The sequence below is a fragment of the Cydia splendana genome, chromosome 17, assembly GCF_910591565.1.
Source record: "Cydia splendana chromosome 17, ilCydSple1.2, whole genome shotgun sequence".
Taxonomy (NCBI): Eukaryota; Metazoa; Arthropoda; class Insecta; order Lepidoptera; family Tortricidae; genus Cydia; species Cydia splendana.
This window is the reverse complement of record NC_085976.1, coordinates 736,107-763,925: the sequence shown is the minus strand read 5'-3', so window position 1 is coordinate 763,925 and position 27,819 is coordinate 736,107. Positions and strand designations below refer to the sequence as shown.

At 37.2% G+C, this 27,819-nt stretch overlaps 2 protein-coding genes and 1 long non-coding RNA gene across 3 annotated transcripts in view; 2 read left to right on the top strand and 1 right to left on the bottom strand.

Annotated features, from left to right (window-relative positions):
• LOC134798608 (acetylcholine receptor subunit alpha-like 1) overlaps positions 1–27,819 on the bottom strand; it is a 350,593-nt gene that overhangs the window by 285,368 nt on the left and 37,406 nt on the right. The gene's annotated exons all lie outside the window — the stretch shown is intronic.
• On the top strand, positions 138–22,558 carry LOC134798521 (uncharacterized). The gene is made up of 3 exons (XR_010145207.1): positions 138–331; positions 21,983–22,093; positions 22,191–22,558. It is a non-coding gene; the product is annotated as an uncharacterized LOC134798521 (long non-coding RNA).
• Positions 19,814–20,654, top strand: LOC134798519 (uncharacterized). The gene has a single exon (XM_063770907.1). It carries the CDS (start codon positions 19,941–19,943, stop codon positions 20,520–20,522), a length of 582 nt encoding a protein of 193 aa, XP_063626977.1. The 5' UTR covers positions 19,814–19,940; the 3' UTR covers positions 20,523–20,654.

The window sequence follows — 27,819 nt, the reverse complement described above, 5'->3', positions numbered from 1 at the left end:
ATAACTTGTCGAAATCGTTCAAGAGGACCTCCAGAATCGCGGAAACGTCAAATTTGACATATCTAGCTTACAAATATCTTTAAATTATCCGTATCGTAACTTGTTGAAGTCTAGTAGAAATCTAATTCATTTTCCGAATCGAGCCGCTTGTATATAGGTTCATGTGCCGCATCTTGCTCGCACCTGCTTTATATTGTCAAAATGAGATACGTTGGTGGATTGACGCAGAGCGCGGGCTGCATGCAGCTCTCCGCGTCCGATTGCTCGGTTTCCCGTTGAAGCTGCTCGTTATGGAGCGAAACATGTCGAGCAATTTTCGACTTAAAAATACGTAAGTGACCCGTTTAAATATATTTTCTAATTTTGTTAAGTTTTGTATTAAACATAAAAATACGGTTTCAATATCCTTGTTTTAGATAGCTTTGAGCTTGAAGCATTATTTAAAAAGCATCACATCAAATTAAATCACACGTACAGCCATATTCGATCAATGCTTATAAGATATCACAGCGATAAAGTGACGTTTTTGGTTGAAGAAATGTCACTTTTAACACTGACTGATCGGTATAGTATCGCTGTGATATCTGATAAGCATTGTTCGAATACGGCCGCTAGTGAAACTGCAATATCTTTTCAGTAAAATGAGAGTAGGTAGGTACATAGGACAGATTACAAAAACATAAATTATAATAATATTTTGATGAATAATAATTAACCTTTTGAAAAGCAATACAAGTTCAAAGCTTGTTTATAAAGATTATTACGGGAATGAATATTAAAGTAAAAATAACACTAAGAACAAATTGTTCACTGGTTACTAAGTCTCTTTGAGGTATCGGAAAGAGAATTCATCAGGAGTTTGTGAAACTTCGCCGTTTCTTGAACCAATTCAGATGGAGTTTCTTTTTAATTTTCTTGATATTGTTCGGTTGCTTAGAAAAGTTTGTAAAGTAGATATTAAATGGTAAATTATGTACGAATACTTAGGAGGAAAATGGGTATCCCCATTCTCAATAAAATATCTCTGTCGATATTGAAATTTCTCTGTCGATACGGAAAATAATTTTCTTCAATTAAAATGACCAATAGCTATTCCACTTTGATTTTTTTTATTACCTATTTAATATTATGAGTCAGAATCCGGAAAAAAATGCCCACAAATTTTTGGAAGATTAATACAAATCAACTGTCTAACTATAACGGTTCTTGAGATAGAGCCCGCTGACAGAAAGACGGACAACGCAACAGATTGATAGACGGACAGCATAAGCTTAGAAAAATACGGTGATATGAAACTTGTAAGAATTATTTTCATGCCTGAGCATGAAATACATGTAACTGATTACATGTGTTTTACAAACATTAATATTCATTAAAATGTAACTAAAACAAAACGTATTATCTTCAAAATATTCTTTATCAGAATGTACTTATAGTATACGAGTATGTAAGTCTATAAATGCAGTATTTTCAAGAATGGAATCCTAAAAGCCTAAAATATCTAATGAAATCTCGATATTCTCGATGCTAATGTCATTAGCACGATCCCACACATGTGTTTGACGTGTGTTTCATGCCAGCGACACGTCGGCTAAAAAACAATGGAACAAAAACAAACAGTTTTCACAAACCGTTTATCACCGACATCATTTATCAGAATAGTATAACTAGTGGGGCGGAATGGGGTGACCAGATATTCCGAATGTTTCGGGACTTTTATTATGTCAGTCCCTCAAAATTTTAGGAAACCAATTCGGGACAGAAAACTTTGCGAATTCACTCGCCTAGGTCTCTGCCAAACATGCCGCGCGATTGACTAAAATACGACAGCTAAACCGTAGAATTAGTTGAATAAAATGTGGTTGTCCCATAAAATGGAAAAGATCTGGTAACCCTAGTAATAGGACATTGCTCTGGACGTTTTCGCCAGTTTTTGCCGCTTTTTGCTGTGTCCGGCCATATTTATTCACTTGTATCAAATGAAGTAATTAATGTTGGGCCAAAATGTCAGAAGCGTGAATTTATTGAAGTGAAAACTTCTTTAGCGGCGCTGAGCACTTTTTGAGGTGGGGAAAAAATGATAAACTCGAGACAGCGTAAGGCGTAACGCGTAAGGTGTCTCTCCTCTCTTTCTACCGCACGGCGAAAATGTATGCCTGAGCCTGCTGTTTCATGTAGGCGGCGCAGGGCCCTTGCGTGACTTTATGTTATGTGTGACGGACAATGTTATTCACCAAAGAACTTTAGTCATAACGTATCATAATCAGGTCAATTATTTAAAACTAGACTTTTATATTAAGCAATAAAGCTCAATGTTCTAATCTTGTACGGGCTGAAATACGAGGATCTCACAGTTACATTCTAACTTTATATCACTCCAATATAATTAAATAAAGCTACATCTTGATGAAATCGCTAATAAAAGTGAACTCTAGTACTGGTGAATAAAACTCAAAATATCAGGACCAAATATATTTAGATGCGAGGTCTGCAAGGTAACTTTACAATTTCTATTCGAATTTTAAACAATTAGCGCTACAAACATAAGCTCACTGACCAGCAATTTTGGAACTAAAGTTTTTCAATAGAAAGGAGGATGTGTCAATTATACATAGTGCTGCAGACATTTTGGACTAGTCATTGAGTTTTCACTTCTGTCGGCACTCCCGGAGTGCACCGTTGTTGTTTTTTTTTTTATTTTCTGTGATAGTTACTCATGAAATAAAACTATTTAAACGGATTATATCGCGTATAATATTTTAATTATACATTAGTTACAACAAATTAAAGTAAAACTACTAAAGGTACTAAAAATGTCCACACAATGTGTATATGTGTGTGTTGTTTATGTGTCCTATGTTATGTGAGATGTTTTTGGTGGAATCCATCTTACCAAAACGGTATTTGAATGTTTTACCTTTTCTTAAATAAAACTGGCAACGCCAGGCTGTGTAACTAAGTAAAAATACAAAAGCGCTCCGAGCCACGGCATAATAACAGAGTAAGATCCTTGCGTTACCGTCGTATGGCCGTCCCGCCAAGCGAAAATAGCCCTTAATCTCATGGTGTATGAGGCCTGTGACTTGAGCCTCTTTATCCCAAACACGTTTACATGGCCCGGCCGGAGGCTTTATAATTAGCTAGAACTGAAGATCACGCTTCTGTTGGAAACACGTTTTGGGCTTCGTTGTTAAACATTTAAATATAAGGCCTTTATAATATTATTATTATTTGATTCATAAGTAAATAAACGGAGACTGAAAATTAAGAATTCGTAATTTCATGGTATTTTATACAATAAAAATCTGTTTTATCGAGCACGAAGTTTACTGAGTGGCCTAAAGTACGAAAGCTTAGTAATGACAAAATTTTATACATAACTTTTTAGTGTGGTTCGAAATAATAAGACAAAGTAGGAGTTAAATGTAGTAATGTTTACTTTCTACTTCGTGGGTTCGTGCTATTAAGATATCAAGAATAGTGTTATTTTTGTCAAGTGAGGTGTTTTAATACAAATAAGTAGTAAGTGCAGTACAATAGTAAGTAAACAGTAGGTCTGTAGGTATAAAGTAGAATGATAAAGTTATTTTTTTAATCCACATGAATAGAAGTAGGCATAATAATCTACGGCTTATTATTTTTTCTTCGGTTACACAGACAGACGCATTCTTTATAAGAAAAATAAGCTAAAAAAAATACCTTACATATTTATTATGCATAGGTATAAAATAAAAACCGGACAAGTGCGAGTCGGACTCGCCCACCGAGGGTTCCGTACTTTTTAGTATTTGTTGTTATAGCGGCAACAAAAATACATCATCTGTGAAAATTTCAACTGTCTAGCTATCACACATACATCCTGGTGACAGACAGACGAACAGACGGACAGACGGACAGTGGAGTCTTAGTAATAGGGTCCCGTTTTTACCCTTTGGGTACGGAACCCTAAAAAACACAAAATTTTAGCACACGCAAACAAGCCAAAAATATAGTTTCACGGCTTTTTCGTACACAAAAGCATTGTGCCGTAATCTATGCGTCGGCGGCGAGTTGCCAACTTAACGATTCGCATTCAGAGATAAAAATAAGCAGAAATGGGGACGTGTGTGAATGGGGAAATATATCGTTGACCATTCTTTCCTACCACGAATGTAACAATTCATTTCTATAGGAATCAAACTTCCAAAATGTATTGTTATACCCTGGTTTACGTGATACCTGACCTAAATACGTCTTTATTATTGGTCACTCAATTGTTTTTTATATATTTATTTATGTTTGTATTCTTAGTAACATTCCTAAATATCTAAAGTTGTACCTCATTGAATTGACGAGTTGAAACGCACTCGTCCATCTTTTGGTGGTTTTCCGTCCTCTCCTACAATGTACTATTGTTCAATACAATGTCTGTCTACAATCAGCCTTCCATTATTTTCATATATAAACCTCCTAATACTGGCACATTCGACTACAAACTTAACTATTCTGCTCAATACAAATTCTTCCCCCAATAAACCTGTTATAAAATGCCACCACTCGGATATAAACTCAATTTTTAACCGCATGTTCCACACGTTATTATAAACTGATCCGAACAAAGAACTGGTATGAAAGCCGGCGTAAGGCAAGTCCTGTTTATTTGTATTTGTCGTGCAAACTTTCATAAGGTAAGTTTCCGTCTTGAGCTCGGGGCGCCTCTTGCCCTGTTTTCTTGCCTATTATACGTAGGTACGGGGAATGAACATGTACATATTTTATAGAAATCCTGTATAAAAGAATTTTTGGTGCGCTTTTGAAGATTTAATGAGTGTGATTAATTATAACACCATAAAGAGGAGTGAGATTTATGACCCAAAAAGTGCAGTCGAAAGAGATTAGGATCTGGAAAGCTCTAACCTAACCCACTTTTCTGGCAACCGTTCGTTTCTGTGGAGGTCGCAGTTCTTACCTAACATAATAAACTTTTCTGATTTGTTTTATATTTTTTGGGGGTCACAGTTCTAACTTAGCCTTCTGGCAAAATTTCGTATTCGTGGAAGCCGCGGCCTCAGGGCAAAATGTCTATGGCAAGTGATTTTAGGCCTAAAGTTTTTTTATTAGGATTATTGATAGTAATAGTAAAAACGTTCGAGACAAATGAGTTTAAGCCAATAATTATATAATGGAAAATTATTATTAATACTACTGAGCATTAAGGCTGTTTTGCTTACTCATTAGGACAACACGGTTAGGATAAATGATTTTAGAACAAGTTATTAAGGATTGCAAGGGCAACCATTTGTAAAATCTACTTGTATTATTATGGACCTATACCTAGTTACCTTATGAGTATGTCTATAGTAACTGACGTTAGAGTTTTGTAGAGATTTCAGAACAGATACCGATTGTCAGTTGTTAGTTTTAGTTAAGGTAACAACCAACTGAGAACTAGCAGTTCCGCGCCTTAAGTTTCAAACCCGACAACTCTGATCTTTGTCATTTAACTCAATCTCTACGTTTAAAAAGGAAACTTATTGCGTGAGCAATAGAGTTGGTTTTACAAGAAAATGTCAATTACGAAAGTTTAAATATAGGAGTAAGTATTACCTACTTACTAAGGCTCAAGTATGAACAAAGTGGTTAAAAATAACCAAAATACGTAACTTTTTGATAGTAAGTAAGTTGGCTTAAAATGCGATCGGTCTTTCGTATTAATTTAAAGTTTTTTATGATACTGTATAAGAGGCAAACCAGCAGACGAATCGCCTAGCCTGATGGAATACAATTACCGCCGCCGTCGCCCATGACATCTGAAACACCATGTTACAACTGTTACAAGTGCATTGCCGGTATTTAAGATGGGGTAATTACGTTTTTTTCTTGAAGGTTTGAAGGTAGTATCGGTCCGGAAATACATAATAAGTAATAAATAATCCTACTACCTTTAAACTACCTTCAAAGGTAACGTTAGGGAAAAGGAGGTTTTCTTAATAAATATTTTTTTAAATTAAGTCCCTAAGGAAGAGAAATGGGGTTGAAGGTTTTACCTAGTACTATGTAGGCGTAGGATAGTAAAAAATTAAGGCTATCATCATTCTGAAATTCTTGGCCAATAACTTTCACCCTCATAGAGATTTGAGACGTATTCAAATCTCAAAGAAAACAGAATAATAAACCTTAAACGCATTCATATAAAGTCCAAAAACCCCTGTAGGTAGACAAAACAAGTGAGCTATTGTAATAAGAGGATTGAAGATATAAAAATGTATGCGCGTTTTGAGAAGTTCATTTATATTCAAATAGTAGTACGGCCAGAACCGCGCAATATCACGTTCAGTCTCGTAACTAGGGATGTGACGCACTGCCATCGCCGGCAATATTGTGTGCAATATTGCCAGTATGTTTATTTGGACTTGGAAGCATGTTCCTAATTGATCAAGATAATTAATTTGATTAACAAAGAATTTCTCACTCTAGAACGAGCCGGGTCCGGTTCGAGGCTACCGACACTTCGTTTTCTATGACAGGTGATCGGTGATCATTTGATGCTTTTATAGAAAACTGAAGGGTATTTTAATTTCAGCTCTAATAGAATTACATTTTCCAATATTTCTATATCCCATCAGATAAAAAGGGAAACCAAAGTTACCTACAGATAATTCTAAAACTAAATAAATAAGTTATAAGATAAGATAGTTTAGGTGTAATGGGGTCTACTTAAAATCATCCCATAAAACTTCGAAAGGTTATCAAACTCTACGATCTTGCATCAGTCCAATCTAGAGGTACGGTCAGCATCAATAGTACTGTATGAAACAACGCGCCAAAAGTATCTGCCACCCTGGAATACTTCTCCAAATAGAGATAAATCTGTACAGTTCGCGTTCAAAAATATATGCTACAGTCGAATTTTTCTACATGACGTATCTCTATTAGTCAAGCTATTAGAGAATCAAACTACGCGTCAAAAGAGAACTACTTTTGACGCGTAGTTTGATCCGCTGCTTTTGATGCTGACTGTACGAAGTTTCTCTTTGATTCAAAGATTAACTAGTCAGCCTTTTGTACTATAGCAATACAGTTTTCGAAAAGCTTTAACACGTTGGCTGTCATCTGGTGTGGCCAGGAGCATCACCGGTGGGGATCAAAAGCTCACTTAAATTTCTAAATATTAGGCATGGGAGCAATACTGTAGGTGTAGTATGTTGGCCGCCAACGTGTAAAATAATTACCTGTGACACCCCAAGGCAATATTTCCCAGAATACTCCGGCATTTCTCGTAACGGCTCATCACTACTCGTTATTCCATGTTTGTACAAAGCATTTTTAGAATGCTCTGAAGTATTTTTGGAAAAGTTCTCAGAGTGGCAGTTTAACCCGCACAAATACTTCGGGTTTAGGTTATTTAATTAAGTACATGTTATTTGCACATTTCGCGTGATTGTGAATGAAAAGTCGCCAGAGATGTGTCGTCGTCGGAGATGAGAGGGTTATATATGCTATTGGTGGATTCCAACATGTCTCCTCTCATCTCCGCTCAGTGGAAAGGCAGCCCGTATAACTGATTTTGCGCGAGCATGGATTAATGAATTAAGAGTGCTCTTTGACTACCGATTTTAACCCCTTGAACGCTAAGGACCCTTAAAGGCGACGAGAGTTCTCGTGCCCATAATATCGTGTAGAAATGTCATAGCGTGCATTGTAAAAGTTACCTTCATGCGTTCACTTAAAGTTTAATTTTGGTTGTTTATACCAACATTTTTAGAATCTGCCTTACATTTTTGGATGTCAATTACCTAATCTTTCTTAGTAATAGATAAGACACCTTAGGTTCGTGATAGGCTAAGGGTTGTTCTTAAAGGTACCGAATCGATCAGAATCACCCAGCGTTACTGCTGGAGTGTTGCAGCGCGCTGCTGCCGCAAATAACAAAAATTCGTGCAGAAACATCCATCTTGACATCTGCGGCAGGAATGCAGTCGGCAGTAACGTCTCGTTGCATTACTGCTTCATCACGCTGCAGACTGCATTACTGCACGAAACGTCGAAATTATAATTTTATCTAAACATTTATTTACATTTCTAAAAATTTAATTACCAGATATAAGAGTTCCTACTCAAAGTCTAAAATGGAGTTCAAAACTCGTATTGATGTTCGCAACATGCACCAAGAGACCAAATAAAGATATATTTAGAGCCTGAACGACGCCTGAACCCACGCGCTTTCACTTTTGCTAGACGGATCGATAGCGCCCTATTCATCTACATGTCGACTCATAGCTGGCTCTATTTCTGTCTTATGTTTTGTAAACAGTTTTTTTACCCGTTATTTACTGGAACGGGACTTACGGCCCGATTCGAACTTTAAGATACCTCAAGATACGATATGTATTAGATATGTCAGTGTCAAAAGTGACGTGTAAAAACCGTAACTTTTGACACTGACATAATTAATATCTAATCCATAAAAATAAGCGTAAAAATAAGCTTTAAAATTATTTCCTGTCTCGGAATCGCGTAAAAATAAGCTTTAAAATTATTTCGTGTCACGGAATCACATAAAAATAAGCTTTGAATTTATTCCCAGTCTCGCACAGCTATAAGAACTGTGGAATGACCTGTTTCCCGCGGTATTTCCAACGATATTTAGACTGATATGACCTTTAAACCTTCAAGAAAAGAGCTTACTCCCATCTTAAAGGCTGGTAACGCACTTCAAACTCCTCTGGTGTTGCAGGTATCCAAGGGCGATGGTAATTGCTTACCATTAGATAATTCGTCTGCTCGTTTGTCTATTATATCATGTTTAGTCGTCTTCGAAACTTTGGAAGTAATTTTCAAAATTATTTATACGAAATTAAGCCTCCTTTCAGTATTAATCTTGAAAATTTTAATCATAGCTTTTATCTAGCTAACATAAGGGTTGTAATTTTAGAACTCTAAAGGTGTAATAAATATGTAAGGATCTTTATAAGGCCTAATATGTTTTATGTTTTAAGTATTATAAAATATAACCAAGTGCCCTAAAAATAGGACATTCTATTTTAGATACTCGGGATTCTGAAATAATACCTTGTGGGCAGTAAATACCACTTAAAACCAAAATATTACTTTGCTAATCCGCGAAAAGATAACGTGCTAGTCAATCAGTGCTAACCCGTTATACTTACTTGCGTATTTTTACATGCAATTAATATTCCCACCCTCCCACCGCAAAAATAAATACGCAAATAAATATAACAAACCACCACCAAAAGAATAAACCTCGACACGTGTTTCGCCGAGTTGTTGACGGTCTGACGCCCGGCAACGGAATGACCTGTCTAGAATGGTCGGCCATATTTATACCTTGACCACTCCCCCTACCGTGCAAGTGTGAGTGAGATGGAAAAATTCGTAATAACGGCGATGACGCAACATTCAATTGTTCGTTAAGAATCATGCCCCTATTGTTGTACCTAATTATTTCCAGTTGTTCCAGAACACCCAAACGCAATCCCTTTTCGCAAACATGTAAAATATCAAAAGAATGATTCTCAGATAAAGTGTGACCTGTATCTAATAAGTGCTTTGCAAAATTGGACTTCTCTGGATGGTTATGTCTATATGACGCAACATGCTCTTTATACCTAGTAGTGAAACTACGGCCCGTTTGCCCCACATACACTTTATTGCAATCGTCACAGGTAAGCTTATAAACTCCAGACTTTTTCCCATTCTCGATCTTATCTTTGCCATTGCAAAGCTTCGAGTGCAAAGTATTATTTGTCTTAAAGGCCACAGGAATGTCGTTAGACTTCAAAATTTTGTAAATTGCATCAGACAACTTGCCAACATAAGTTATGCTCGCTTTATATTTCTTAATCGGTTCAGAGGATCGTGCCGCATACAACATAGTGTTGACCATACTATTCCGCTTTTTCCTGATGATACCATCCACAACAGACTTATCGTAACCATTCGAAACTGCTAAGTGATAAATATTATTTAATTCAATCTGATAGTGTTCATCAGAAAGAGGCACAGTCAACATTCTATGCACATAACAATGAAAAGCAGCCAACTTATGCTGCCACGGATGCGTGGAAGAAGCCGGGATAACTGTATCGGTATGTGTAGGCTTACGGTAAATTTTGAACTGATGCCTGTTGTTTACTTTAGTGATTGTTAAATCTAGAAAATTCAATGAGTTGTCTTGCTCTAGTTCCTTTTTAAACTTAATTTTTGGATGCTTACCATTAATTTCAGCAATAAATGCATCCAGCAGGCCCATACTACCCGTCCAACAAATAATCAAATCATCCACGTATCTAAAATAGTATAATATATTATTGTTGCCCGCAATATGCTGGTTCTCAAAATGGTCCATAAAAATATCAGCCATTAAAGGACTTAGTGGTGAACCCATAGCCAAACCATCACTTTGCAAATAATTCTGTCCCCCAAATCTGAAATAATTTTGTTTCATACAAATCGCTGTTAGATCTATCAATTCATCTACTTCCCCTGGATGTAAACGTTGCCTTTCAAAAAGACCCTTAATAATCTCCAAAGTCTCTCCATATGGCACATTTGTAAACAAACTGTCTACATCCAATGAAAGAAGAACAGCATTATCTGGTATGTTAATGTCCTGGATCTTTTCTATTAACTGCAAGCTATTTTTCAAGCAATATTTCGGCTGGAACTGGGACTTGTCTCTTATAATGAAATTCAACCTTTTTGCCAGATTATAAGTTGGCGCACCCAAATATGAGACCACTGGACGAACTGGGATATTATCCTTATGAATTTTGGGAAGTCCATAAAGAATAGGAGCTCGTGGATTCATAGGCACAACCATACTCTTCTGATGTTCGGTTTCAAAAACAAATGAAGAATTCTTAACTGCTTGTCTAAGATCTTTCTGGAACCCTGGAGTTGGGTCTCTTTGCAATCTAGAAAATCCGTCACCTTGAATAAGGTCTAGTACTTTCTGATTATACTGTCCCTTCTCCATAATCACAATGCAGTTGCCTTTATCTGCCTTTGAAACCACCAAATCACTGTCTTGCACTTTCTGTTGTATAGAACTTAGCAGCAAAACATCAGAATCAACACACGCACTCTATGCTGGACTAGTACTCTTGATAACATTAGCCACCATGGTCTTTGTATCTACATCACCACGGCCCCGCACTATTGCAACCTCAGAATCCACTGCCAAATTTTCTAATGTTCTATGAGTAATTTTTGTCTGGAAATTATACTTCAAACCTTTATCTAAAAGCCCAATTTCATTTTCTGAGAACTCCACATTAGTTAAATTCTTGACTCGAGGATGGAAAACATGGTGAGTTGTTACTTGCACATCCCTTCTCCTTAAAAATGAACCAGAACTCGACTCTGTTAACCTATGCAATTTGTTAAGCTGGGTAGTATACATCTGGTGTGCAAGTTCAGAAGCAAAGTATCTCGCCTTCTGGTCCAGAATATCGAATTCGAGATTATGCAACTTAAATGAAAGTTCTGAATATAACACCTTAAGATGCAATTTCAAATTATCCCTTACTGAAAACCAGTGGCGAGATTCTTCGTTCAACCATATTTTCTGAGCCCTATTAATAGCCAATTTAGCAGCCCTGGAAGTACTACTACAGCGGAAATGGATGTAATTAGGAACAACATTCAAACGCTTGCACTGTTGGTTAAACCAAACATTCTGGACAGCTGCACGATGTTGTTTGGTTAGTTTGACATAAAGTCGTGCCTGTTCGGCCACGCAAGCCGTTTTCAAATAGTGAATAGAATCAGGCGTTACTTTGCGGAAATCCATACTAATTAAAACAGGAGGAGGCTCCTGAGGATGCCTCGTAGAGAGGCGAAACACGTGTCGAGGTTTATTCTTTTGGTGGTGGTTTGTTATATTTATTTGCGTATTTATTTTTGCGGTGGGAGGGTGGGAATATTAATTGCATGTAAAAATACGCAAGTAAGTATAACGGGTTAGCACTGATTGACTAGCACGTTATCTTTTCGCGGATTAGCAAAGTAATATTTTGGTTTTAATTAGTATGGATTTCCGCAAAGTAACGCCTGATTCTATTCACTATTTGAAAACGGCTTGCGTGGCCGAACAGGCACGACTTTATGTCAAACTAACCAAACAACATCGTGCAGCTGTCCAGAATGTTTGGTTTAACCAACAGTGCAAGCGTTTGAATGTTGTTCCTAATTACATCCATTTCCGCTGTAGTAGTACTTCCAGGGCTGCTTAATTGGCTATTAATAGGGCTTAGAAAATATGGTTGAACGAAGAATCTCGCCACTGGTTTTCAGTAAGGGATAATTTGAAATTGCATCTTAAGGTGTTATATTCAGAACTTTCATTTAAGTTGCATAATCTCGAATTCGATATTCTGGACCAGAAGGCGAGATACTTTGCTTCTGAACTTGCACACCAGATGTATACTACCCAGCTTAACAAATTGCATAGGTTAACAGAGTCGAGTTCTGGTTCATTTTTAAGGAGAAGGGATGTGCAAGTAACAACTCACCATGTTTTCCATCCTCGAGTCAAGAATTTAACTAATGTGGAGTTCTCAGAAAATGAAATTGGGCTTTTAGATAAAGGTTTGAAGTATAATTTCCAGACAAAAATTACTCATAGAACATTAGAAAATTTGGCAGTGGATTCTGAGGTTGCAATAGTGCGGGGCCGTGGTGATGTAGATACAAAGACCATGGTGGCTAATGTTATCAAGAGTACTAGTCCAGCACAGAGTGCGTGTGTTGATTCTGATGTTTTGCTGCTAAGTTCTATACAACAGAAAGTGCAAGACAGTGATTTGGTGGTTTCAAAGGCAGATAAAGGCAACTGCATTGTGATTATGGAGAAGGGACAGTATAATCAGAAAGTACTAGACCTTATTCAAGGTGACGGATTTTCGAGATTGCAAAGAGACCCAACTCCAGGGTTCCAGAAAGATCTTAGACAAGCAGTTAAGAATTCTTCATTTGTTTTTGAAACCGAACATCAGAAGAGTATGGTTGTGCCTATGAATCCACGAGCTCCTATTCTTTATGGACTTCCCAAAATTCATAAGGATAATATCCCAGTTCGTCCAGTGGTCTCATATTTGGGTGCGCCAACTTATAATCTGGCAAAAAGGTTGAATTTCATTATAAGAGACAAGTCCCAGTTCCAGCCGAAATATTGCTTGAAAAATAGCTTGCAGTTAATAGAAAAGATCCAGGACATTAACATACCAGATAATGCTGTTCTTCTTTCATTGGATGTAGACAGTTTGTTTACAAATGTGCCATATGGAGAGACTTTGGAGATTATTAAGGGTCTTTTTGAAAGGCAACGTTTACATCCAGGGGAAGTAGATGAATTGATAGATCTAACAGCGATTTGTATGAAACAAAATTATTTCAGATTTGGGGGACAGTATTATTTGCAAAGTGATGGTTTGGCTATGGGTTCACCACTAAGTCCTTTAATGGCTGATATTTTTATGGACCATTTTGAGAACCAGCATATTGCGGGCAACAATAATATATTATACTATTTTAGATACGTGGATGATTTGATTATTTGTTGGACGGGTAGTATGGGCCTGCTGGATGCATTTATTGCTGAAATTAATGGTAAGCATCCAAAAATTAAGTTTAAAAAGGAACTAGAGCAAGACAACTCATTGAATTTTCTAGATTTAACAATCACTAAAGTAAACAACAGGCATCAGTTCAAAATTTACCGTAAGCCTACACATACCGATACAGTTATCCCGGCTTCTTCCACGCATCCGTGGCAGCATAAGTTGGCTGCTTTTCATTGTTATGTGCATAGAATGTTGACTGTGCCTCTTTCTGATGAACACTATCAGATTGAATTAAATAATATTTATCACTTAGCAGTTTCGAATGGTTACGATAAGTCTGTTGTGGATGGTATCATCAGGAAAAAGCGGAATAGTATGGTCAACACTATGTTGTATGCGGCACGATCCTCTGAACCGATTAAGAAATATAAAGCGAGCATAACTTATGTTGGCAAGTTGTCTGATGCAATTTACAAAATTTTGAAGTCTAACGACATTCCTGTGGCCTTTAAGACAAATAATACTTTGCACTCGAAGCTTTGCAATGGCAAAGATAAGATCGAGAATGGGAAAAAGTCTGGAGTTTATAAGCTTACCTGTGACGATTGCAATAAAGTGTATGTGGGGCAAACGGGCCGTAGTTTCACTACTAGGTATAAAGAGCATGTTGCGTCATATAGACATAACCATCCAGAGAAGTCCAATTTTGCAAAGCACTTATTAGATACAGGTCACACTTTATCTGAGAATCATTCTTTTGATATTTTACATGTTTGCGAAAAGGGATTGCGTTTGGGTGTTCTGGAACAACTGGAAATAATTAGGTACAACAATAGGGGCATGATTCTTAACGAACAATTGAATGTTGCGTCATCGCCGTTATTACGAATTTTTCCATCTCACTCACACTTGCACGGTAGGGGGAGTGGTCAAGGTATAAATATGGCCGACCATTCTAGACAGGTCATTCCGTTGCCGGGCGTCAGACCGTCAACAACTCGGCGAAACACGTGTCGAGGTTTATTCTTTTGGTGGTGGTTTGTTATATTTATTTGCGTATTTATTTTTGCGGTGGGAGGGTGGGAATATTAATTGCATGTAAAAATACGCAAGTAAGTATAACGGGTTAGCACTGATTGACTAGCACGTTATCTTTTCGCGGATTAGCAAAGTAATATTTTGGTTTTAATTAGTATGGATTTCCGCAAAGTAACGCCTGATTCTATTCACTAGTAAATACCACATTTTGTCGTGCTAAAAAAGGTTAAGGTTAAGGTTTAAGAGAATGTGTAGGTGGTTTAAATCCACGGCACTTAATTTTTAATTAAGGGAACGAGAAAGCGATTACGAACTTAATCACTGAATGACCCACCACGTGGACATGGGTAGCAGAGCGACTCGAACTTACCTGAAACAACGATTTAATCATTAATCAATCATTTGCTTATCTTATAGCCAGACATCGTAAATTTTATAGGATTTTTGGTGCAGCGGTGTGGTGATAACGGAATTGGTATAGATAATTTCAACTGAAATGGTAAATTAAGGTTAATATTAACGTAATTAACGCTAATTAATCATTAGGGTTGAAATTGTTTATATTAACGGAATTTCCGTTAACACGTCCACTCCGCTGCACCGAAAATACTATAAAATTTTAGTTTAGTATAGTTTTTAATAAATATATGGTTATATTATTTTAGAGCTGTTTACATAAATTGTGTAAGTACAAAACAGCTTAAACATTTTAAAATAAAGTTTGTATTTAGCTACACATTTTTACATAAAATCATAAATATTAATTAGTCATTGTTATTATTAAAATGCCCCAAATTTCCTAACTTTTCGAGAAAAGGATAAAATTCACTTTTTCTGGCACATGTACACACTTTCAAGAATCCACATGTGCCCCAAAACTCCGGCCTAACTCCGCCGTGACGTCATTATCTCGGCTACGTGACTCAGAGGAGCTATTTCCACGCACCCTGTATTATACAGGCTGTATAACAAATGCGGTTTTGGTTTCTTCTAATCATATTTATAAGGGGGGCTCTGAGAACTCATTTGGCTTTACGAGGCTTTTACTCTTGTCGGTAAGCGGCTTTTGTATATTTCGTATTGTAGTTGGAAAAAGAAGGCCGGTAAATTTTAATTAATTTGCTATAATAAAAAAAAAAACTAAATAAACAAAAATACAATTTGAAATGACTTAGGTTACTAGAAATATGAAGTTCTGCAATAATAATGTTAACCTCTTTGTCTGTGTCTGATAACTTGATAAGATGATAAGCAGTGATCGACGTTTTGAGTGCAACACGTATATCAACTTGAAATAGTAATATGCATACGCCTTTAAGCCCGCGATACTCAAGCAATACCTTTAAAACTTTATGTGTAGGTACTATATTTATAAAATATATGACAATAAATAAAATATAATTAAAATCATTCACCCCAAGTTGCAAAATAAACGCCGATTAGAATCCAACCGAATTTTTTGGGCAGTTTTTTAGAGAGATTTTTTCAGATGTAAATAGGTATATAACATGACTGAAGTTTGACCCCAAGATTTTTGATCATTACACACATATGAAAGGTTAAATAAAGAACTTAAAGCCTAACACAAGCCTATAAAAATCATGGAAAAGAAACAACTCTATTTGTATCACAAAACTTATCAGATCCCCGAGCCAGTTTATGTTGGCACATTGTTACAAGTTTGATAAACATCGGGTATATTATTTGACCTACTTTCGTAAAACTTCGCCTTAAATCTGCCTACATTTTGATATTATACCAAAAGTAGTCTCAGCCTTAATCCACAGCCACGAGTTTCATTTGTTGTTATAAAAAGACATTGAATATTAGGCGATTTTGTCTTATAAACGTGCTTTTTAGGGTTCCTTACCCAAAGGGTAAAAACGGGACCCTATTACTAAGACTCCATTGTCCAATGTCCGTCTGTCTGTTTGTCTGTCCGTCCCGTCCGTGTGTCTGCCAGGCTGTATCTCATGAACCGTAATAGCTATAGTTGAAATTATCACAGATGATGTATTTCTGTTGCTTCTACAACAACAAATACTAGAAACAGAATAAAAAAAATGTGGGGCTCCCTTACAACAAACGTGATTTTTTAGCCGTTTTTTGCGTAATTGTACGGAACCCTTCGTGCGCGAATCAGACTCACACTTGGCCGTTTTTTAATCTTAGTTCGTTTGGCAAGCACTACTGTAAAACCCGCTTAAAATAACTCTCAAGGGACTACGTCTGAATTTAAAGCGGGAAAGCGATAAATATACTTCGCCCGCAGCTTTAAATTACCAGAATACAATTTCCCACAAATTAAAAAAAAAATGTTTCATCAATTAAAGTTTTGATTGCTTAAAATATAATTCATTTATGTCAAACCTCATGCACGGCATTACAATGGTTATTTAACTTTGTCAAACTGCTCGCTGTGTAGTTGAGTCGCTTGCGGCACAACACATGATTGGTTATTTTTGAGCCAATAGTCAGTTTTAGTTTGTTGTTCGTAAAAGTTTCCAGAAACATGTACGAACCAGGATTCGAACTCTCGGTTTGTATGCCCTTATAAATTCTCTCACAGTTTAGTCAAGTCAATATACTGAGTAATGATCCTTTTAATATTCGTTTACTTAACTTAATAATGCCCCGTCCTATTTCTGAAGGATTACCGTAAACATCATTCTACTAAACACTCTATTTACCTGTCCAAGAGCCCAACTACGTCCAAACACTCATTAATTAAAAGATTAAATCTAAAACCATCAGGCTTCCTTGGGATCGCATGCAGCAAGCGTCGAAAATATTGGTGTTCGCAAAGTCAACAGTTCAGCATAATTGATAAGTCGACATAGCTACTGTTGTTGGGAGGGCGCTTACACCTGAATGGCCATTCACAAAACTTCTACCCAACTGTGTTCATAACTAACGTAAATTGACCCTTAGATACACCTAACCGCCTATGTATAATGGAATGGGACTTTTATACTGGACCGTCAGCTTCACGCGCAAAGGCAGTCGGTTGTGAATAGAGCCTGCCGGCGGAAGCCACGTGCGCTTGGTGCAAGCGAGACTCAAGATATCCCCCTTTCGATTACACCCACGGCACGTCGCATTCAAGCGAAACTTTCAACCTAAACGACTTATCTGCATGTGGATTCGATAGCAACATAAGTCCTTTTAATTTTAGGAAACAACGCGGGTGTCGTGCGTAGCGAAGCAGGCGAGGCAAGCAACATAATGTGCCATGACAAAATGAATGCCACGTACTAGCCCGTTATTTTGTTTCACAGCGAGATATCGACGGCGTAAATAGGCATCTTGTTAGACGTTCCGTTCGATACGTTGCGGGTTGATAACGAATTCAATCAGAGAAGTACGCACTCTGCATCGCGTAATGCGATCTGAACTCTATCGAAGACGAGTGAAAAAAGCTTAGAAAAACGGTTTTGCCACGTCAACGTATTGTCACTGTCAGTTGAACAAAATGAAACGGAAAAAATAAACCTAATGGATACTCCAACCACATATCTAATAGCTGTAAATGGAATTCAAATGATAGTGAATCTAATCCTGGTCCTACCAGTGATTGACCTAATATATTTATCAAACCTTATCACGTTCTGCAAGAATAACCGAGTTATCAAAAATGTTATTGTTTTACTAGTTACTGTTTATAGTGTATTCATTATACGGCATGGAATCCTCAAGCCTATGAAGAGATTATCGAATCTAAACAAACCCAAGTCGGTATTTAAGAGTTTTACTGCAACAGAAAAATTGGTTCATTTTATCGAAATCAGCAACGCAAAACGGAACTTTTGGCTTGGAGCGTTCTCATTCTTTTTAGTTTTAGTGTTTATAAGACTGCTGGATTACGTACAGTTTTCTGCAAAGCTATACGAATTCTCAAAATCTATGGAAAATTGTGATTTGGTGGACGTCTCTATGACATATCAGACGGAATACACAAATTTCTTTTCGGGCACCAAGGAAGTTAAATATAATTTAGAAGATTCTTCGTCACTAGAAGCTCTGGATGAAAGTGACAAACATGTTATAAGATATCCAAGGGCAATAACGGATTTTGATGAGTCAAGTCACTTAAGTCAAGAAGAAACTTTCACGCCTACATCTGCTTTAGTGAAGTCAAATGATTAACCCATTTACTATGATAGTTAGTTTCATGTTGGTTCTAGAAATTTTAATGGTCATGGCCCTCTTGAAGCCTGTCAGACAGACTGAGTTTGTAAGGAATATCTGGTATGATTTGCTTAAGAAGGAAATTACTGTACCAGTAATCGTTTCTGGCTTGGCCGCTATGTCCTGCTTGGAGTTTATTTGGGAGAATATAAAATTTACGAACATAGTATTCAAAGTTAATGACAGTGCATTGGTGAAAGACTTTGAAATGGTGAATTTATTAAAGTGTTACACTACATTTTCTTCTACTGTATTCCTTTTGGTTCTGATTTTGAAATTGACGCAATTGTTAGTGATGCTCTCTAGGATGATGGAGTTTGAAATGATGTGCAGACACGCCATACTTCAGTCCGGAAAACAGTCTTATACTACCCTTCATTCCAATGTCCAAAATGTGATTAATTATACCATTTACGATCCAATATGATTAAAGTTGATTTTGAAGTATATTTCCGTGTTTTATTTTCTAATTCATAGCTGTGTTAAATAAACCCTTTATGTGTACTATTAGCAGACAAAGATACACAGACGAAAAGCGCAAATTTTACCACGCACGAAGTGATAAGAATGCGTATCATCCGCGTGCTTGCGTGGGTAACTCACCGTGAATGTGGCTGCTGTCTGTCTATGTATAGTTAGATATAGTTAAACGTATACCACATATACTTGTTATCTCTTGTGTTATTCTCTAATAATGTATCTCTTATTGTTTGATTATAACACGGAGACAGAGATAAAGTTAGATAGGGTAAGAGCACTTCAAGAGGCTATATTTGGTAAATATTCGTGTTGCATCCTTTTTGTTTTGTACGTCAAAGGAAAGAGATGCAACGCGATTATTTGTCAAATACAGTCATGTGAACTACCAGCTTTTAGCAAGATACAAAAATCCAGCATGAATATTTGATCCAATTGGCCTTAGATTGTAAACTGGCCTTAGATAGAAAATAAACGTATAAAAACTTTGTCCACGTTTCTATCACATGTCAAAAATATGTCAATCAATTCGCCATAAAGTTCAGAAAACTACATTATGTCATCTGTCAAGATGCCTACACAAACGAAATTACGTGTGAAAAATTGTAAATAAAATGCATCTAATATCAACAACCAATTCAACCAATTGTACCAAAAGTTTCACCTAGCAAGATGGACGCCCACTGCGTGGTCGCTGCAGCCCTGCTCTTCATCCAAATGGTAATAGTTCTCGTCATGCTGAACCCCGCCTACGACCAACGTAAAATCACCGACTATATTAACGAGAAGACTGAAAAATATAAAGCAAACGTTGCTGTAGTAATCGCTGTTTATTTTGCTATAATTTTATATATTGGCGTGTATAGTCCGATTCAAAATATTATTATGTTAAGACTATGTAAACATATAGATCAGAATGAACGAGAGCTTATAATGATCTGTACAGAGAAGAATTGCATAATGACCGGGTTCTCCATATTCCTCGCAGTTATTATCTATGGGATTAAGTGTCTAGTTTCATACACAGCTAGCTTGGTGGAACAGTCCGACAGACAGATAGCCCTGCCGCAGCTGAAGCTCCTTAGACCAACCACACTCACAACCGCTATGAAGATGAAACGATCGATGTCGTACGAGACCATACTGATGGCGAGGGACTTGCGAGAGCAACTGAGTTTGTTGATGAGAAATGCGGGTACTGACAACAGGTACAAGCCTCCGAATGTTTTAGACTCCTCGTTCGGGTCGGGTTGATTGAAATTAAACACAATTATAAGCATTAAAGCATGAAAATAATTATTAATTTGAAACAAATTGAAACTACAGAGGCAATTTGGGAGATGTAATTTAATATGAAAACCTGTTTATTAAAATTTTGAACTTTCATTAGTTTGTATTTTTATTTGTAACCGCACATTTTATAAAATGTTTTATGAGCTATAGTAGACATATTATTTATCTTTATTTTATTCCTAAAACCTTATAATACTACTTAATTATATATTGACTATATTGTACTTAAATGTTCAACGGCTCGATTCGGGAAATGAATTAGAGATTCACTAGATATGAAATAGTAAAGATATGTGACGTTCCACGGCAACAGGTACCTTATGGCGGCTGGGTATCGTCTTGGGTCGTCCCATTCGTTTTTCGTCAAGTTCTTAAATTAGTCCTATTCTGCTTTCGTCACTCATTCTACATTGAAAGCCACCGACGATTGTGACGAACGTAGAATGAGTGACGAAAGCAGAATAGGACTAATTTAAGAACTTGACGAAAAACGAATGGGACGACCCAAGACGATACCGGCGGCTGGTGCCGGGATTCGGTAAATGAATTAGAGATTCACTAGATATGAAATAGTAAAGATAATCTTTACTATATCGTATCTAGTTAATCTCTAATTCATTTCCCGAATCGCGCTGCAAGTAAGATTTAAGTACTTATATAAACAGCTTATGCCAAATATGTTAATGGCGTGTGTGTGACGTTTTTTTGGATAAGACAAGTAAGGTTGTGGTCACTTCCATAGATACAAGAAGTCGATAGTTTCGCGAATCTTTTCGTGACCTAAAGTTATTAACAATTATTTTGATACATATTAAAACTATTTAACTATATAACTTGGTCTATCGCGAATTTATTTTGTTATAGATCTATTCATTCACGAAGACGCGTGCTTTGGTTCGTATTGTCATGCTATTACACTACCGTATTCGAACTTCAAGATATTCACAAGAGACGACACGTACTAGATCCATTCTAGATACGTTATAGTTTAGATATCAACGAGTTCTCTTTTGCAGCGCAATTCGGGCAACCAATGTCACTTTTACGTTAGATAGAGTAAGATATCTATTAGATGTGAATTGGATCTCTAAGTCATGTTCTGTGGAAATCGTTCAACATTATCTCCAGAATCGCGCAAATGTCAAATTTGACAGGTTAGATCTTAAACATATCGTTATCGTATCTTGGTGATGTCTAAAAGATGTCTAATAGATGTCTATTTCAAAATCCGAATCGGGCCCACAGTAAACTGTGGGTTTTGACAAATCTGCGCGTCATCGTGAATGGCACTATTTACCTTTATTTCCGGCGTTTCGACGCAGGACAAAACTTACAGTGGCCGTGGTCCTGCGGAGAAACGTAGGAACGAAATAAATTCGCAATAGACCCGGTTATATATATACTTTTAATATGTGTCCCAGGTATCGCTGGGGCGATGCGGTTGAAGCGGACTTGCGCGATCTCCATGCCGATAACTGGCGGGAGATGGCACAGGATCGAGACAACTGGCGTGTACTCGCCTGCGCCATTAAGTAAGTATGTGTTTAAAACGCGAAAGTCCTATACCTAAGTATTTTGGTATTTCTATAGGTCTGACGGAACCTGTCTTAATTTTATACTTGTACCAAGTTTCAGTTTCAAGTTTGATACAAGATTGTCGTCTGCCTTAAGCCAGCCGGTAAAGCCCCAGGCCCCAGTTTATACTCCACATACGTAAACAATAACGAAGCTTAATATTTAACCCACAAGCGTCGAGAGCTGCACTTGCTTCCACAAATTGCTTCAAAGAGCTTACACGTTGGGCGTAACCAACCACACATTTACATGAAAATAACCGGAACTTACCGGAAAATACTGGTAACATTGGCTTTTTCGGAAACAGCGAGTATTCAGAAGATGGTATAAAAATAAAAAGCGACATAAGACGTGGAATGTCGTTGGTATGCGGCAGGAATGTTTTGGACTGAAATAAATGTCTCGGAACACCGCAATTTAAATTCGTCCTTATTATCAACGGGTAAAGTATTTTTTGGTTTATGGCGTTAACGTTAGGCTTTTAATCGATTCGCTGCGGTAAAGGGTATTGAACTGCCTTTTTCGTAAGAGTTATTATTTGCTTTTCGTGACATATTATCGGTTTTAGAACAGCAACAAACCTTGCAAATTAAAATTACTTCATTAATTACTTAAATACACTTGCTTAAGAGCGGTTGTGGCCGAGTGGATATGACATCCGACTTTCAATCCGGAGGTCGCGGGTTCAAATCCTGGCTCGTACCAATGAGTTTTTCGGAACTTATGTACGAAATATCATTTGATGTTTACCACTAGCTTTTCGGTGAAGGAAAACATCGTGAGGAAACCTGCATACATCTGCAAAGAAATTCAAAGGTGTATGTGAAGTCCCCAATCCGCATTGGGCTAGCGTGGGGACTATAGCCCAAACCCTCTCGCGCATGAGAGGAGGCCTGTGCCCAGCAGTGGGACGTATATAGGCTGAAATGATGATGATGATGATGACTTGCTTAATTATTTTTGGATTTCTTTAGATTATTTCTAGTCAAAATCACGAGCTCAATGTCCGAAATCTCTCATACATTTTGCGATTATTTCCTTCCGTTACCGTTATACAAAGTGAAAAATGTTAACGGAATGAAAATAAAATCTTGGGACACTTTTTTCTTCTATTATGATCGAAAGAGCTCATTTTTCTGAATAGAAATAATATGAAATGGCCAAATTAAAAAAAGTGTAGTGTAACCATAAATAAAATGGCCCAGGAAATAAGTAGTTGACATTGTTGAAAAATATGGTCTAGTAAAGCCTTATCAAGGTTTCAGCGTCGACCTTACAGGCGATTACTGTCGCCCATGGACACCCCATGGGCGACAGTAATCGCTTACTATCAGGCGATTCGTCTGCTCGTTTGCCTCTTATATCATAAAAAAACAACGGGTTGCACTTCGGGAGTGCCGGCAGAAGTGAAAACAACGACATTGTAACTCAAAATATAAATAACAGCGCCATCTAGTGCAAAATGTCTGCAGCACTATGTATAATTGAGGTTAACGCCATCTAGCGTTATTTCGTCGCATTAGTTGAAACCCCTAAGCACATCACTGTGAGTACTACAGTTATATTAATACCAGTTTGAGGGAAACTCACTAGATGGCATTTAAATTAAAAAAGAAAAACACAATGACATTGTCCGTCACACGTGACGTCACGCAAGCGCTTTACGCCGCCTAAACAAAACAGCAGGCTCAGGCATACATTTTCGCCGCGCGGTGGAAAGAGAGGGTTACGCCTTACGCCTTACGCTGTCTCGAGTTTAACATTTTTTCCCCACCTCAAAAAGTGCACAGCACCGCTAAATAAATTTTCATTTCAAAAATCCTACATTTTGTCGGTGTTTTAATCTTTACAAAAACACCACCGCTAAAAGTTCATGTCACACATCCCTAAGCCTGTTTGGCAGCGAACCAAGATGGCGGCCGGCGCCAACGAACGCATCGAGCCCGACTTTAGTGCTGTTGTGTGCTGATTTACAGCCGAATAATGAGAGCCGCTATCAGGATGCCGATTCAAACTCACACATGCTAACATTCTACATAAAAACGCAACCGGTAAACTAAAAAATAACTGCAAAATTAGACGCAACAAAAGGCGGGAAATACCCACTTGATAAGTTATTTCTACTTCTGTTTTTTTTTTCATGCATATGCACAGTTTGGTTTTGGTTTAATACAAAAAAACAGTATTGGTTGATACGACAACAATATTGGTCAGGTCAGGTACGTGTCACGTTTGATCACGCGTATGTCATGTAACTTGACTTACATGACTTCGTGTGATCACTATAGTATGGAAGAGTCGATCATGCGGAACCATTTAATTCGAATAAAATGAAAACTATTCAATAATGCGAAAAAAAACTTAAAGGGCCTATTATGTGACCATATTTTCTACATGTAGATTAGAAAAAATAAAAAATTACGATGAACCGTCAACGATAACAGCATTTGAATCTTTAAAACTTTAAACGCAATTATCTCAAAACTCAACTTTTAAAGTTACATGAGATGCGCGTGACACGGCAGTGCGATGTAATTAAAGTTCAGGATTTGACTTGGCTACTAGTGTTAAATAAAACACGGCCGCTGCATCGCCAGTTCTCTTCTTTTGAACTTGGCTCGATACGCTGCGTCATGTCTAGATAACTTCGTTATTACTACCTATGTAACGTGTACGCGTCTATGGCATGTTTTAGTAGCTAATCTAATAGCAGCTGCTACCAGCCATGTCAGCTATGCATCGCAGTTTGGCAAGACCCAATGATGTAAGTTTACCACTAGTCATAAAGTATGAAGGTTGATTTTAATCGGAAAACTAGTTGGGAGTTACAACGTTCTCTCGTTCTCTTTACAGGGAAAATTCTCCATGGTTATATGTATACTATTTAATACATAGTACATATTTCCGTAATACATTAACTACTTTGATGTTCATAATATATTCTATAGCCCTTCACGAGTAGTAAAAGTATAAATAAATCATAACTTTCCAATCCTATGTGGAGATTTTTGTAGTTTTATAAATACTTTTATAAGTACATAGCAAAAATCATGAAAACATCCATAACTCAGGAACAAATTTAATATTTGTGATAAACACACAAATAAATGTCCTACCCAGAATTCGAACCCGAGACCTCCTGCTTTGTAGGCAATGTAGGTAGGCAACCTACATATACATACATCGTCTTCTTGTACCCACAACACAAGCCCTATCGAGCTTACTGTGGGGCTAGATCGATCTGTGTAAAATTGTCTTATGATAATAGCATTTCCATATTTACTGTGGGCAGTGTGGGGCTAGGCCGATCTGTGTCAAATTATTATAAAATAGATTAGAATTATAAGAAATCCATATAGCTACGTAACAGACGAAATATCTACTATAAACTATAAGATTTCTTAACCGCAAGCAATGCCAGAACAATGCGCTGTGAACAATCGTACAATCGTATTATCAAAACACAACCGTTGCCAATAAGACCACGTATCCCCACAATTCCCGACTTTAATACCAGGGAACACGGGCGATATTAGAGAAACACAGGATTGTGGTAAGCACGTATGCGGGACGAAAAATATATGGACAAGTGCTTGCCAATGGAAAACACAAATAAGTGGGTGTTGCCAGATTTAGCTTTGTACGCTTAGTTGCTTTTGCAATGTATACTTTTTTAGGGTTCCGTACCCAAAGGGTAAAACGGGACCCTATTACTAAGACTTCGCTGTCCGTCCGTCCGTCCGTCCGTCCGTCTGTCACCAGGCTGTATCTCACGAACCGTGATAGCTAGACAGTTGAAATTTTCACAGATGATGTATTTCTGTTGCCGCTATAACAACAAATACTAAAAACAGAATAAAATAAAGATTTAAATGGGGCTCCCATACAACAAACGTGATTTTTTACCAAAGTTAAGCAACGTCGGGAGTGGTCAGTACTTGGATGGGTGACCGTTTTTTTTTTTTGCTTTTTTTTTCGTTTTTTTTTTTTTGCATTATGGTACGGAACCCTTCGTGCGCGAGTCCGACTCGCACTTGCCCGGTTTTTTTTAAACCACGGCTGAATAGGGGGTATTACTGCAATGTTCTGCCGCCAGAGTACAGCACTAAGCTAGCTAGTAAACCATAGAGTAACTTATACATACTGTACCTTAAACTTTTTTTTGACAAGTTTTCACAGACAATAAAATATGACATCAGCATCAAGGCGGTTTGTTAATAAGGGCCTACCGGAAAAAGCGAAAATTTAAATTTAGTACCTGCCTCTTTATCGCTCGAATATGCAGGAGTGATAGAGGTTAGATAACGAAATTTCGATTTTCTTGTTTCGCGGTAGACCCCCAGATTGTGATGGATAGTGGTAGTGGCGCCCCCTACGCAACCCCAACTCTACTGTGTTCTTGTGCGGTGTCAGCGTTTACGCAAACATAAAAGGCGTCGGTCCACTGTTACTTTTTACGCTGTGGCACGAATATGTAAAACTAGATTTCCTGTCAAATGTCAGTATATTTCAAGATATAATGGCCCACCGTATATCCTGCTTTTCATCACAGCTTTTAGTATTTTCCATACCGCTAACCCTATGTTTTGGTACATTCAAGCGGCCGCTGGCGGCCGCTATAAGGCTCAAAAGTGGTCGCGTTTTTACATTTGTTTTAAATCGTAGGCAGATTACACGTACAATACAATACTATCAAAATATTTTTTGCACATTTCAATACAGAAAACAATACAATTAATATTACAATTCAAGAAGGGTTCTCTTCCAGACCCCCTTCAGGTATATGATACAAATGGATAGGTAAGTAGATATTCGTTGACCTAAAAAGTTTTAATTAAAATCAAAGTATTTTCATTTCAAACGCTCTGAACCAAAGTTCCAAGAATTCATTTTAGTTAATTTGATATCTGCTTTACCCTTCATTTGAGAGATGTTAGCCCGGCCCTGATTTATTTAGGATTTTAATAAATTATTTTGGACGCTATACTCGTATTAAATAAGTTATATTCATGAACTTTATTAGTTTATAGAATAAATCGATTGGGTTATTAAATACTTCTTTCTGCCCGCGACCTTGTCTGCGTTGAATTAGTATTTTTATATACTTATTCCATATTAAACTTACCCCATTTTACCTTTTCCAACATGAAGGGATGATTTTTGGGAGGATAATAATCCTCACTCCTCAGTCCTTCCCTAGGACTCACAAATCTCCATACCAAATAGGTAACAGACAGACAGAAATACTTTCGAATTTATAATATTAGTATGGATAGCAATAGCATCATGAATTGTGGTTTTCTTATTTTTCAAACATTATCATTCTAACCTAACTATTATCATTCTGCCGTATTCGAACTTCAAGATATTCACAAGAGATGACACGTACTAGATCCATTCTAGATACGTTATAGTTTAGATATCAACTAGTTCTCTTTTGCAGCGCAATTCGGGCAACCAATGTCACTTTTACGTTAGATAGAGTAGGATATCTTTTAGATGTGAATTGGATCTCTAAGTCATATCCTGTGGAAATCGTTCAAGGGTATCTCCAGAATCGCGCAAATGTCAAATTTGACAGGTTAGATCTTAAACATATCGTTATCGTATCTTGGTGATGTCTAAATGATATCTAATAGATGTCTATTTCAAATCAAAATCGGGCCCATTATCACACAATTTA